The following is a 14,803-nucleotide window of genomic DNA, read 5'->3' on the forward strand; positions in this document are numbered from 1 at the left end:
CAAAAAATAAGGGTTTCGTCGACCTCCATGATTGACCACAAAGTGACCTTGACCTTTGACCTTGACCTTCAAAATTTTGTGTGCTGAAGGGTATCTCTATAGGACTCTGATATGCAAAGTTACAGGAGTTTCCAATAATAACTGTGGTCTACAGAGTGATCTAAACGTGGAAAAAAAATGATTAACCACAAACAAAAAAACAAAAAAACAAAAAAACAAAAAAACAAACAAAATAAAAATGTCACCCACAGGGTGAACCGTATCTTGCCAAAATGTGAAAATTCCGTTTTTTCGTCATGACGTCATCAAATGACGTCATAGCGTCAAACTGTTTACAGATCTGGGAAGCACTCATCAAGGGCATTCATATGAGGTATTACTCGATATGGTACCTACGATTTCAAAATTTGACCTTGGGGTCAATAATTTTCGACCTCCAGCGCTAACCATGAAGGTCAAGGCCGATCGCCACCAAAAACTAATCAGCTGAGCGCCGGACCATATACTAGATTCCCATGAAGTTTGGAGACGATCCGATCAAAGTTACTCAAAAAATTAGTGTTTCGTCGACCTCCATGATTGACCACAAAGTGACCTTGACCTTTGACCTTGACCTTCATAATTTTGTGTGCTAAAGGGTATCTCTAAAAGACTCTGATATGCGAACTTACAAGAGTTTCCAAAGTGAACTGTGCTCTACAGAGTGACCTAAACAATGCGAACTAAAGCAATACAATATACATGAAAAGTGCAGTTTTTTCGTCATAACGCCGTCAAATGACGTCACATTGTCAAACTAGTTATATGTTTGGAAAGCACTCAACAAGGGCTTCAATTTGAGGTACTACTCGATATGGTAACTGAAACTTGAAAATTTTACCTTTTGGTCAAAATTGAATGACCTTCAAAATGACCTTGAAGGTCAAGGCCGATCGACACCAAAAACTAATCAGCTGAGCGCCGGACCACACCCTATATACCCACCAAGTTTGGAGATCATAAGATCAAAGTTACTCAAAAAATAAGGGTTTCGTTGACCTCCATGATTGACCGCAAAGTGACCTTGACCTTTGACCTTGACCTTCAAAATTTTGTGTGCTGAAGGGTATCTCTATAGGACTCTGATATGCGAAGTTACAGGAGTTTCCAATAATAACTGTGGTCTACAGAGTGATCTAAACGTGAAAAAAAAATGATTAACCACAAACAAAAAAACAAAAAAACAAACAAACAAACATACAAGCTGACTAATACATCTTGCAAAAACTTCGTTTTGGCAAGATAAAAACAAACATACAAGCTGACTAATACATCTTGCAAAAACTTCGTTTTGGCAAGATAACAAGAGGTGGGAGTGGAAAGGAAGTCACAGCCAAAGGTACTCTTGGGGGTTGGAAGGTGTAAGATCAGTACAAGGCCAGTGAAAAATTCAGTTCTTGATGTAAAGTGAAACTCTTCCACCAAGGTGGTAACGTTCAACAAATACATAGCCTGCAGGTTAACAATACGGATGCTCATTTGTCATTCAAGATACTTTCCAAGAATATTGCTTCCTGTTGCTTGGTTTTATTTGCAGTGTTACTTTCCAAATATCTGCTCGTGTTGTTTGGAAAAATATCATTGGCATTTTTAATTCATTGCTCGTATTTCTCTATTGTTACAGTCCCTCAACGTGCCGCTAAGTGCAAAGCTTTGCAGCTGATGGATGACTGTGTTGATGGACTAGGTGAGAACATACAGGGCCTCCAGGAAGTATTCACACCCCATGGCGTTTTCACATTTTGTTGTTACTCCCGCCAGGGAGCAATGCATTCGTGTGTGTGTGTGTGTGTGTGTGTGTGTGTGTGTGTGTGTGTGTGTGTGTGTGTGTGTGTGTGTGTGTGTGTGTGTGTGTGTGTGTGTGTGTGTGTGTGTGTGTGTGTGTGTGTGTGTGTGTGTGTGTGTGTGTGTGTGTGTGTGTGTGTGTGTGTGTGTGTGTGTGTGTGTGTGTGTGTTCGTGAACAAGATATCTGGAAAAGTTATGAATGGATTTGGATGAAAGTTGGTGGGATGATTGCCCTTGGGATAAGGAAGAATTGATTAGTTTTTGGTGAAGCCCAGGATATTATTCCGGATCCAGGAATTTTTTGAAGGATTTTTTACCATTGGAAGATAGGGCTCAGCAGCGGCCACCCGCGGCGGGAGTATGCGCTCGGGAGTATGCGCTCTACTGAGTGGCATTCTAAGTTGCAGCCTGAATTTAAAATGGTTTAAATTGAGATTTTTCGGCACTGATCTACACAATATACCCCATAATGTCAAAGTGGAATCTTTTTTTTTTCTTTTTTTTTTTCTTTTTTTAACAAAATATTTAAAAATTCAAGGCTGAAATGTCTTGAGTCAATAAGTATTCAACCCCTTTGCTATGACCCTCCAAATTGAGCTCAGCTGCATGCAATTTACTTTCACCATCCTTGAGATGTCTCTACAACTTGATTGGAGTCCACCTGTGGCCAATTCAATTGATGGGACATGATGTATAGACTTGGCATTTAATGTGGAATATTTTTTTTTTCTTGACTTGGGTTTCCTTTCTGAACTCAGAATATCAATCTGGTGAGTTTCTTTTACGCTTCGGTGATTTCTTTGTTAAAAGAACCATGTCACTGATTGCCTGTCGCAGCAAGAAGTCAATAACAGGATTAAATCACAGGTGGCGTGACAAAATGTACGGACAGGTACATTTGACGATTGGCTTCACAATCGGGTATATAAGGGTTGTTGCGTTCTGTATTAGTGGAAAACAACTGCTGCACATCTACAAAAGTTATTGCTGCTTCTTCTGGAGATGGTCCGTCAACTCGACAATGCTGTTTGTCATGGAGTGGTGGCTTTACGAAATTCCGGCATGAAACAGTGTGCTGTTGCTCGGCAGTATGGGGTCACTAAAGGTCAGGTGTCAAAGATCCCGAAACGAAATGCTCAGAGGGGTGTCCCTCCTCCAATATCGAGGCCAGGACGTCCCCGCAGAACCACAAGGAGGGATGATCGCCAGCTGCACCGGTTAGTCCGCAATGGCCGTACCAAGTCAGCTAATCGGCTTAGGGCTGAGTGGCAGCAACTGACAAATGTGCCTGTATCCACAAGGCTAGTCAACCAACGACTGGTTCAAGCAGGCTATCGTGCCAGGCGTCCCCTGAGAAAGCCACGCCTGACAAGACAACACCGCCAGCGCCGATTGCAGTGCGCCAGAGAGCACCGTCAATGGCAGCCAGGACACTGGAATCACGTGATCTTCAGTGACGAGTCTTGATTTCTGGTCTATCGTCAAGATGGCCATGTCTGAGTGCGCAGACAAGTGCATGAAGCCTACAACGAAGATTGTATAGTGCCAAGAGTCCAAGCTGGAGGTGGTGGGGTGACCGTTTGGGCTGCTTTTCATGCAGGGGGCAAAACTGACCTGGTTGTTCTGAATGGAAACCTGAACCAGTTCAAGTACAGGGCCATTCTGGAAGAAACGTTGCTTCCATTTGCTCGTGTAGCCTTTGGAGGAAACTTTGTCTTCCAAGATGACAATGCATGGCCTCATCATGCTCGCATGATCCAACACTTTCTTGCTGACCATGGTGTAGAGCATATGGAGTGGCCTGCCATGTCCCCGGATATGAATCCGATAGAGAACTTCTGGGCAGAATTAACGCGTCAAATCGACCACTTGGACCAGCAGCCGACCTCTGTGCGTGAATTGCAGCAGGCTATTGAAACTGCATGGCAAGCGATTCCTGTCCAAACCTTGGCAAATCTCGTGAACAGCATGCCTCAACATGTACGTGCTCTCCTGAATGCTCGTGGGGGTTACACAACGTACTGAACTGTAATTTTACTGTCCGTAATCCCAGTTGTAATTTCACTTTTGTTTTTGTTTAAAAAAAAAATTGGCTAATGTGCAAAATAAAGAAATACTTCTGGAAAACGTACAGAAGTTTAACACAGTACTGTCCGTGAATTGAGTTCAATATCAGTTTCCATCACTTTCAAGGATCAATTTATTTGCTTCGAAATGTCAAATGTGGTTTTTGTTTCTTTTAAAGGTCACATTAACAAAATCTAGAATAATTTCAACATAATTCCAATGAACTTTTGGTTCTAAGTCAACTTGAAAAGTAAGTTCACCCCCACAAAAAAAATATTCCATATTAAATGCCAAGTCTGGAGAAAGAAATACACCTTTCTATATAAGGTCCCACAGGACAGTGCATGTCAGAGCAGAAACTCTACCATGAAGTCGAAGAAACTGTCTGAATAACTCCAAGATAGAATTGTGAGGAGACATAGATCTGGGGAAGGGTATAAAACAATTTCTAGAGTGTTGAAAGTTCCCAAGAGCACAGTGAGCTCCATCATTAGGAAATGGAAAGAATATGGAACTATCCAGACTCTTCCCAGAGCTGGACGTCCGACAAAACGGAGCAAGCGGACAAGAAAGACCTTGGTCAGGGAGGTGAGTTATATTTTTATATATATGTATATATATATATATATAAAAGGCAGGAGGGGCGGGAAAATGTACATATATATATATATATATATATATATATATATTGTTACGGACCGCGGCTTGGATGTTATTTACCGAGCTGAGGTAACCGCGGCCGAACAGTTGTTCCCCCTTTCTTCCCGACTCACCCGATTCACCCAGACGTTGGCCAAATCGCGCTATGCCAAATCAATGATAGAAAGGACACGACGACTGGGAAAGATGAAACGACGCAGTACAGTTCTCAAGACCTCCGGAGGAGGGTATAATTACAGTGGTGGAGAAAAGGGGGTAGATTACAAGGCAGAGTGAGGTAAAGACACAGAAGAGATGGGCACTTAAATACAGTCTTATCTTAACCCAGACAGACCACGGACAAATGGACAAGGTAGACTTACACAGGGATTGATGGCAGGGATGGACAGGTAGGTCGATGGCACAAGGTGCACCTTGGCTCGGGGACAGGATAAACACAGTCCAAAGATGCAGGGAGGTCTCACAGCGCTCGGAGGGGACGTCTTGCTTTCTCTCAGCTCGGCGCGCATCTCTCGTCACCTCTCTCACTGCGCATGCTCCACGGGGAGTGACACGCCCTCGGCTGGTTGGTTCCGCCCCAACTGGGGCCGGTCCGCCGCTTCCATTGGGTGCGGGGGTTACCGGGCTCCGCCCTTGACGAGGAGCCGACAGGGAGCCCCTGTTTGGTAACCCCGTCGAGCACATGTCCGATGGCAGCTCGTTGGGAAGGCCTGGTGCCCTCCCACCACTCCTACCAACCAAGCCGGATTGAGGACGCGCACTCCCTGCGCTCGTTGTTGTTGTTGTTGTTGTTGTTGAAGAGAACTGTGAGGAAGAGCTGCGGGGAGGTATTGGGAGGTCCTAAACTTCCTAACGGTGCCATACGATCACATTATGGTGCAACGAAGGGTCAGAATTAATGGAAACGAATCCTTAACTGACATAGACTAAGAATAACTAGCAAGATGTCCTATAGTTGTCTTACATGAGATGCGGTGGACCTGGATGCGACATTTAATGGGGGAAATAGGGGGAGGTCGGGTCTACAGAGTGTTGTTTACAGAAAATGGGACTAGGGAATGGGGGATTGGGGAGAGTTGGGAAGTATTGAGGAAATAGGGGAATATTTACAAGCGGATATGGATGGATGCAAATCCCATATCCGCAACAATATATATATATCTATATATATATATATATATATATATATATATATATATATATATATTGTTACAGACGCGGGATGTTAGTTTACCGAGCGGTTTGGTATGACCACGTCTGCACAGTTTACCCGATTATGCTCGAACGTTGACTAGTCGCGCTACGCTAGATCAATGAAGGAAAAGGACACAACGGCTGGATTAAAATGACACGACACCAAGGGTTCAGTTCTCAAGACCTCCGGAGGAGGTTATATTAGGGCGGAAGGTCAGATTACAACTACAAGAGGGACAGCATAGAAAGACAGGCACTTAGACACACTTATCTTATTCCCTGACAGACGACAGATAAACAGGACAAAAACTGACTCACACGGGGATTGATGGCAAGGAAAGCGGGTATTCGATGGCCAGCACAAGGTGCACCTTGTGCTCAGGGACAGGATAGCGCGGCCCAAAAGATGCAGGAGGTCTCTCAGCGCTCGGAGGTAGTGACTTCTCTTTCTCCAAGCTGGGGGCGCATCTTACGTCACATCCGGTAAGTCGCTGCGTATATCCGGCGGGGAGCGACATGCCCTCGGCTCGTTAGCTCCGCCCCAGATGGAATCGGTCCGCCCTTCTTATTGGGTGCGGGGGGGTTACCAGGCTCCGCCCTTGACGAGGAGCTGACAGCCAGCCCCTTCGTGGTAACCCCGTGGAGCGCATGGGTAATGGCGGCTAACCGAGCCGGAGTGAGGACGCACACTCCCCGCGCGCGCCGTTGTTGTAGTTGTTGTAGTTGTTGTTGTAGTTGTTGTAGTTGTTGTTGTAGTTGTTGTTGTAGTTGTTGTAGTTGTTGTTGTAGTTGTTTGGGGAAGAAGATGGGAGGAGGTAGGGGAAGGTCCTAAACTCACTACTGGTGCCATATAATCACATTCTGGTGCAACGAAGAGTCAGAATTAATGGAAACGAGTCCTTAACTGACATAGACTAAGAATAACTAGCAAGATGTCCGAAAGTTGTCTACGTGAGATGCGGTGGACCTGGGCACGACATTTAATGGGGGAAAAAGGGGAAGGTCGGTTCTACAGAGTGTTATTTACAGGCAATGGGACTAGGGAATGGGGGATTGGGGAGTATTGGGGAAATAGGGGAATATTTACAAGCGGATATGGAGGCCAAAATGCCATATCCGCAACATTGCACCCTTCTCTACCCTCGGGGCGTCCCGACCCGATAAATTTTTACCTATTTTAGTGTGGCACTCAGATGTAGTTCCCTCTACTATTAACTCTACCCTGAGTGCGACAGTTTTACAGATGTTCACAAATGAGTAAATATGTCCCCCTGCGACGTTGCACCCTTCTCCTCACAGAAACACACCCACAGGATAACCGAATCCGGAAAGAATTCGCAAACTAAACATACAGCCGGTAGGGAGCATTATTTACAAGACTACGCTGCTTTTTACACTACGATCCAGGACCTGTTTTTGGAGGAACACATGCAGATGTTATGCATAGAGAGAGCACGCATGCCAGCATCGATACACCAACCCACGAGTGCTCTGTGGCCCACGGCCTTTAATAATGTGCAGAGCACCCCTTCCCAGCACCAAAAGCACCACCCCATCACACAGTCAGCACCATCCGGTGCACCAATAAAGTGTTTATAAATCACCGGTGGTGTCGCAGCCGGCCGATGTTCTGCCGCTGGTCTTGCCTTCATGTGGTGCACTTGGCCTTCTTACTTCTTTCAAAAAAAATAAAGAAAGGCGCCAACCGCGTCCATTTCTCTATTGTGGCCGTCAGGGGGCCAACTGTTAGTGGTTCACCTTGTATGGCATAGGTGCCACGTTGACCCATAGGTCCATCCATGGGTGGTGCTTGGCCGCAAAAGAACTGCGGTCCATGGTGGGTGGCCACAAACATTGCGGTCCATATGGTGTATCGATCCAGGCAGCAAGCAGCGAAAGTGCAGGCCCACAACTGCGTAGCCAGCACCTCTCTCTCTCCTCTCTCTCTGCCCCAAAGCCAGATCCTCGGAGGTGGGAGACAAAAGAAGCAGACAAGTGAGTAAGGTGGTAAGGGCGCAAAAGTGCACGCAATGCAAGGTAATGCACACTGGGGGCACATGGGAACCAGGTGAGACAGGTACGTTCCTACCGTACGCCCCCCCCCCCCCCCCCCACCAGGTAACCTACATGGCCCCTCCCTTACCCCTTACTGTATCCACAAAACACAACACTACCCATAAACATCTACTTTACAAATCAACAACGTCCCTACTGTCTTCCCCGTTCCTCCCATAAACCAAATTCGTCTTCTCTCCCTCCTAACCAATCAAATTTGCCATTTTCAACTCAACATCATAATTTGCTATCACCAATTCATCATCAGTCCCTCCTAGGGAGGGAGAGATGGAATCACCCCAATGTCTCATCCACGTCGTGATGTGTCTCACCAATCCACAGCAATCTCATTTCCTGCAACAAAACAAAGAAAACACAGGTGTGGAGTCATCATCATCACCACAGGTAAGTGGCTGCGTATGGTGCGACAGGTTCATCACTCCTAACTATTTCCTAAATGACTTTAACAACTTTACACTACCCGGGGTCTTTCTCCGGCCAAACCATTGGCCCTCTTACACTATGGGTTCTAAAAACCAATTCCCATTGGCCAAACTGTGGTGCTTTTCAATTTGGGGTCTCACTCCCCCGATTCATCTCCCGGTGCCCTCGCACAATTTCTGGGCTGTGGCGTGTACCTCTCCCAGCGGGTCTACCCACCTGCACACCTCCACCACTGCAGTTGCCTCCGAGCTTACCTGCTCCTTACCCTAACCTAACTACCTGGGGAAGGCCCTCTGGCGCTCTCCCCACTCGGTGCCCTCTCTGGCACTGGGCTGCCCGATCCACACCCGGGATCCTCAGGCACCCACTCACAACTACCGGCTCCCAGAGCCCACCTGCGGCCTCACCTGGCCGACATCCTCACAGTGGTGGAGTGCCCAACCAACTACACACACTAACAGGCTACACGCCCAGCCATTTCCACAACACTAATGCACCCATTCACAACACCATTCTGCAACCGCACCACAGATGCCAATATCCAACCACAATTTACTTATACCCTCTACCTAACACTTACACTACCTGCCCCGGGTACTCGTGAAAGGGGTCCACTCTTCCCCCATCCACACCTTCGCACCATGCACACCACTCCGTACCACTTACTCCAACTCTCTCCACACACCTGTACTTGCACACCTGTGCTCTCACACCTGGTGCCACCTGCACCCTTCTCTCCCCAAGCGCATTCGCGCTGATCCACAACACTCACTACTCATACACTGCTCCACACACCTGTCCAGTTGCACACCTGTGCAATCACACCTGTTCAATTCTCACACACACGGCATCATCTCAGCTAACTACTCCCTTCTGAAACTTGCGCTTCCCAGTCGTCCCTTTAAACTATTGCGCTCCCTCGTCATTATCATCCACACTAATCTACCTGCGTCCCCACTACAGGTATCAGTCACTAACTAATCTTAACGTTACCTACTGTCATCTTCGCTAGATCCTTATCAATATAACCTAACCCACCCGGGCTAGTTTTCACTGCCATACACCCCATAAGCTATAGCTCCTTTGCCCCACACTATGGGAAGGGTGGCAAGGATGCCACCCTTACCCACCGGGCCCATCGCTCACTACCAATTTTGCACATCAAATTTCCACAAATCAACAATTTTGCCAATCACTGCTCATCATCTGCCAATCACTACTGCCAATCCCTTGCCAATCATCAAATTTTGTTTTTCTCTAATTTCGGGGCCAAAACACTAACCTCATCACCCAGTCTACTCACTAATGCCTCTCGGTGCGCCAATTCCTGTCCAAAGCCCGGCTTCGTAAAGCCAAGCCATGAATGCGGGTTGTTCTGTGCCAGCGGCTGGATGCGTCCGGCACTCGGTGCAGGGACGGGGGCTTACCCGGGCCGAGATCCCACGCACCATCTCGGCGTGGAGCCATCCAATGTCCCGATCTCGACCTGCCGGACTGCCTCAACAAAAAGTGGTCGCCATGACGACCCTTTCTATCGGGCTGCCCGCTCCACCTAGTGGAGCCTGGACGCGGCCGTTCAAAGCGAGGCCCAGCACGCACCGAGGGCCCGATTCGGCTAAAAGTCGACCTAACCTCTAACCCGGTTACCTTCGATGCCTCACCTGCATGCTTACACCCCGCAGCCCGTTCCTTGCTCACACATCCAGCCGTGCCCATGCTCCTCGCACCTTTCCTTACACACCCAGGTACTCTCATTCCACTCACAGCCTTGGTCACACACCTGACCACCGAACACTTTGGCACACATTCGTTGGTCGCACACCTCACCAACACACCTCTTCGCGCCCCCTCCTCGGTCACCTCCTCTGTGACAATCACAGGTGTGCTCTCATTCGCACACCCAACCACGTGCCTCACTACCAACTCCAGCGTGCATTCCCACTCACGCTCTACCATTCCAGGTGTGCATCCTTCCATCCCAGGTGTACATCCTCGCTCACCTGTCACAACCAACTCACTCTCCTTGTCACTCTCACTACTCTCACCTCCATTCTTGACAGCGCACTCACCCTTACTCTTGACAGCGCACTCTTTCCTCATGCACCTGTCCGTCACACACCTTTCTCGTGCACACTCTCCCGTTACACCCTCTGTAACACTCACCACAGGTGGACACTCTTCCTTACTTCTGACAGCGCACTCTTTCCTCATGCACCTGTCCGTCACACACCTTTCTCGCGCACACTCTCCCGTTACACCCTCTGTAACACTCATCACAGGTGGACACTCTTCCTTACTTCTGACAGCGCACTCTTTCCTCATGCACCTGTCCGTCACACACCTTTCTCGCGCACACTCTCCCGTTACACCCTCTGTAACACTCACCACAGGTGTGCATTCTTCCTTGCCTTTGACAGCACACTCTTTCCCCATGCACCTCAGAGTCGGACTTTCTTGCACACCTCCTTTTTCGCACACCAGACCTGTCGCACACTTCACCAACGGCCTCTCACGAACACCCGGGTCTATCTCGACCCCCAAGTTTCTTAAATCCCCTGGCGCATCATACGCACGACCATATTGGTCACCACTTACACCGGGTCCTCTTTCTCTTCGCTTCTCCTCCATCACCTGCGAATCCCTCATCCGGTTAATGAGCACATCATCACGATCCAAACACAGACTTTGGACCAATTCTTTTATCTCCTCCTTTATCTCTTTCTTATCCTCTCTCCGTCGCTTTTTAATTTCGCTCACCCCCTCTTCCACTTCTTCTAGTTTCTGCTTCACCTCTTTTATTCCCCGGTACGTCTCCTCAAGCTCATCCTCTAAGGCTACCTTGACCGTTTCCATGTGCGTCCTCACTTGCCGGTCCTTCGTCTCCATTACCTCTACCACCTCGTCCAGCCTCGTTGTCAGTCCCTCACGTACCATCTGACATTCCCTCTTCGTCGCTACCAAGTCATCTTTTAGTTCTTTCTGTGTCGCTTTTAAACCTCCTAATACCGCAGTGTTCCTTTGAACCTGCTCCACTAACTCCGTCTGTCCCACCGTCAGCTGCTCCACCTCCTGCGTCAGGTCCTCTATGCCCCCTTGCAATTTTACAGTCCCCTTTCTCACCTCCTTCTCCATGTGCTCCTTACAGTGCCTCACCTCCTCGCGCACTCCTCAGACCTCCTCACTCACTCCTCTTCTGATCTCCTCTCCCATCACTTGCATCTCCTGCCCAGATGCCACCCTCATCTGCTCCATTTCCTCCCTGTGAGCATCCAGTTTGGTTTCTACCCCCATTCTGACCCCCTCTATCTGCTGCCCCATTTGGTTAACTTCCCTTTCCGCTTGGTCCCTCATGTCCCTCAATTTGCCTTCCATCCTGTTTTCTAACCCCTCTAACCCATTTTTCACTCCCTCTATCTGATTCTCCTGGGCAGCCATTCTATTTTCTACCTCCATTAACCCATTTTTCACCTCTTTTATCCCGTTGTCTAACCCCTCAAATTTGTCGTCTAACTTCCCAAATTTCTTGTCTAAACCCTTAAAATTATTGTCTAACCCCTCACCGGTACCCCTCGCTTCGTCCCTCATTACCCCCATTTGGTTTCCCAATCGCTCACTCTGAGCCCTCATTTCCTCCCTCATTTGCTCGCTATTCTGGGCCATAAGGGCCTTCATTTGTATAAAAAAAAGGTCCAAATTTACCAGCGGCGCTACTACGGTCGCGGGCGTGGGCGCCGTGGCCATGTGCGAGGCGCTATTTCGCGCGTCTGCTACCCTCGCTGCTTCGCTCTCCTCGCGTCCCTCAATTTGGTCCTGGACCGACCCTGCCTCACTCTCCTCTACCGGTCCCCAGCTGTCTTGATCCGCCATAGCGCGACCTTCAAAATTCGGGTTTTTATTTTCGTAAAACAAATTCAAATTTCGCCGTTATGATTTCGAGCGCGGGAAACGCGCTCCGAATCGAATTCTACCTCCCCAACACCAATTGTTACCCTAGTGGTACAATTGGTGTTCCAAAATTTGGGCCTAATAAATTTAGTCCCGGGTCCGAATTCCACTCCTCGACACCAATTGTTACAGACGCGGTTGTGGATGTTAGTTTACCGAGCGGTTTGGTATGACCACGTCTGCACAGTTTACCCGATTATGCTCGAACGTTGACTAGTCGCGCTACGCTAGATCAATGAAGGAAAAGGACACAACGGCTGGATTAAAATGACACGACACCAAGGGTTCAGTTCTCAAGACCTCCGGAGGAGGTTATATTAGGGCGGAAGGTCAGATTACAACTACAAGAGGGACAGCATAGAAAGACAGGCACTTAGACACACTTATCTTATTCCCTGACAGACGACAGATAAACAGGACAAAAACTGACTCACACGGGGATTGATGGCAAGGAAAGCGGGTATTCGATGGCCAGCACAAGGTGCACCTTGTGCTCAGGGACAGGATAGCGCGGCCCAAAAGATGCAGGAGGTCTCTCAGCGCTCGGAGGTAGTGACTTCTCTTTCTCCAAGCTGGGGGCGCATCTTACGTCACATCCGGTAAGTCGCTGCGTATATCCGGCGGGGAGCGACACGCCCTCGGCTCGTTAGCTCCGCCCCAGATGGAATCGGTCCGCCCTTCTTATTGGGTGCGGGGGGGTTACCAGGCTCCGCCCTTGACGAGGAGCTGACAGCCAGCCCCTTCGTGGTAACCCCGTGGAGCGCATGGGTAATGGCGGCTAACCGAGCCGGAGTGAGGACGCACACTCCCCGCGCGCGCCGTTGTTGTAGTTGTTGTAGTTGTTGTTGTAGTTGTTGTAGTTGTTGTTGTAGTTGTTGTAGTTGTAGTTGTTGTTGTAGTTGTTGTTTGGGGAAGAAGATGGGAGGAGGTAGGGGAAGGTCCTAAACTCACTACTGGTGCCATATAATCACATTCTGGTGCAACGAAGAGTCAGAATTAATGGAAACGAGTCCTTAACTGACATAGACTAAGAATAACTAGCAAGATGTCCGAAAGTTGTCTACGTGAGATGCGGTGGACCTGGGCACGACATTTAATGGGGGAAAAAGGGGAAGGTCGGTTCTACAGAGTGTTATTTACAGGCAATGGGACTAGGGAATGGGGGATTGGGGATAGTTGGGGAGTATTGGGGAAATAGGGGAATATTTACAAGCGGATATGGAGGCCAAAATGCCATATCCGCAACAATATATATATATATATATATATATATATATATATATATATATATATATATATATATATATATATATATATATATATATATATATATATATATATATATATATATATATATAGATATATATAGATATATATAGATATATATAGATATATATAGATATATATATATATATATATATATATATATATATATATATATATATATATATATAGATATATATAGATATATATAGATATATATATATATATAGATATATATAGATATATATATAGATATATATATAGATATATATATAGATATATATATAGATATATATATATATATATATATACACAAAGAATTAAGTTAAGCACCCCCCCCCCCCCCCCCGTTTTTTTACAACCTCGCACATTACAAGTTTGTTGTCGTCAAAACAGTGTAATATACCCATGATATTGCTATATTTTCTGGAGAAGTGATATTATGGTCACATAAAAACATAACAATCATGCCGTTTTCAATATTTTATTCTGAATAATTTAAGGTGAAATTTTTGGGGAATTTTAGGCATATTTTCACCTCAATTTAAGTATGGAGCTATAGGTCCATCACGGACAGTGTGGATGACGTTTATGTTTTCTAACGTACAGTCATTGTTCTGAGAAGACCTCTAGCGATCTTTGCGTCAATCACGACCACGTGGATGATAACACGTGCTGCACGAGCGATGGGCGTCACAGATGAGTGCACTCATCTGCATTTCATCAATGGATAATTGCTAATGTCATACCAATCATTATTTGATCTCACATACCTTAGAATATATGCCAATGTATACATATACACAAAGAATATATATTAGGGGGTGCTTAACTTAATTCTTTGTGTAGGGGTGCTTAACTTAATTCTTTGTATATATATATATATATATATATATATATATATGTCGGATTGGGACTTAGGACTTGGGACTCAGAAGACTCAGATGAAAGGAGCAACGGATATATTTATTAGAACTCGAGTACACAAGCTTGAGGACAGCAAAGTTGTATTGAAACTCACAAAGAATGACCAACAGTACAACAAGATGCTCTGAAATAATTCAATTAACATTGCTTTATATAAGGAGAATCAGGGGTGGAGTTAGCTCACAAGACACAGAGACAGAATGGGCTCATTGGTTCCCCCACCATAGTCCCATCCTGTTGTTCAGTTAATTAAAGGAAGTTCATCCAAGGCCAGTCCTGGGTTAGCTCTGATAAGGAGATGGTCAGCATTATGTGGCAACATGTTTACAACTTTCTGTAAAGAAAGCTAGCTTGGGAAAGTACAAAAGGGAGTGGACACTCATAAAACTGTCAACTTGCAAGATAATGGCAAAGTCAGGAGAA

General features: G+C 46.6%; 1 protein-coding gene and 1 long non-coding RNA gene across 12 annotated transcripts in view; one reads left to right on the forward strand and one right to left on the reverse strand.

The window, feature by feature from the left end:
• The window catches only part of LOC137426576 (von Willebrand factor A domain-containing protein 5A), a 161,095-nt gene that overhangs the window by 112,805 nt on the left and 33,487 nt on the right, over window positions 1–14,803 (forward strand). For all 11 annotated transcript variants that reach the window (XR_013623660.1, XR_013623661.1, XR_013623658.1 and 8 more), the window contains one exon: window positions 1,664–1,726. Coding sequence is in view for 7 of the 11 variants with exons in the window: in XM_078779296.1 (XP_078635422.1) it covers window positions 1,664–1,726 (63 nt within the window). In the remaining 4 variants the exon portion in view is untranslated. The remainder of the gene's footprint in view (window positions 1–1,663; window positions 1,727–14,803) is intronic.
• Window positions 1–14,803, reverse strand: part of LOC144892443 (uncharacterized) — a 474,675-nt gene that overhangs the window by 32,424 nt on the left and 427,448 nt on the right. The window lies entirely within an intron of this gene.

The sequence above is a fragment of the Myxine glutinosa genome, chromosome 5 (genome assembly GCF_964187855.1).
Source record: "Myxine glutinosa chromosome 5, kmMyxGlut1.1, whole genome shotgun sequence".
NCBI classification, from domain to species: Eukaryota; Metazoa; Chordata; class Myxini; order Myxiniformes; family Myxinidae; genus Myxine; species Myxine glutinosa.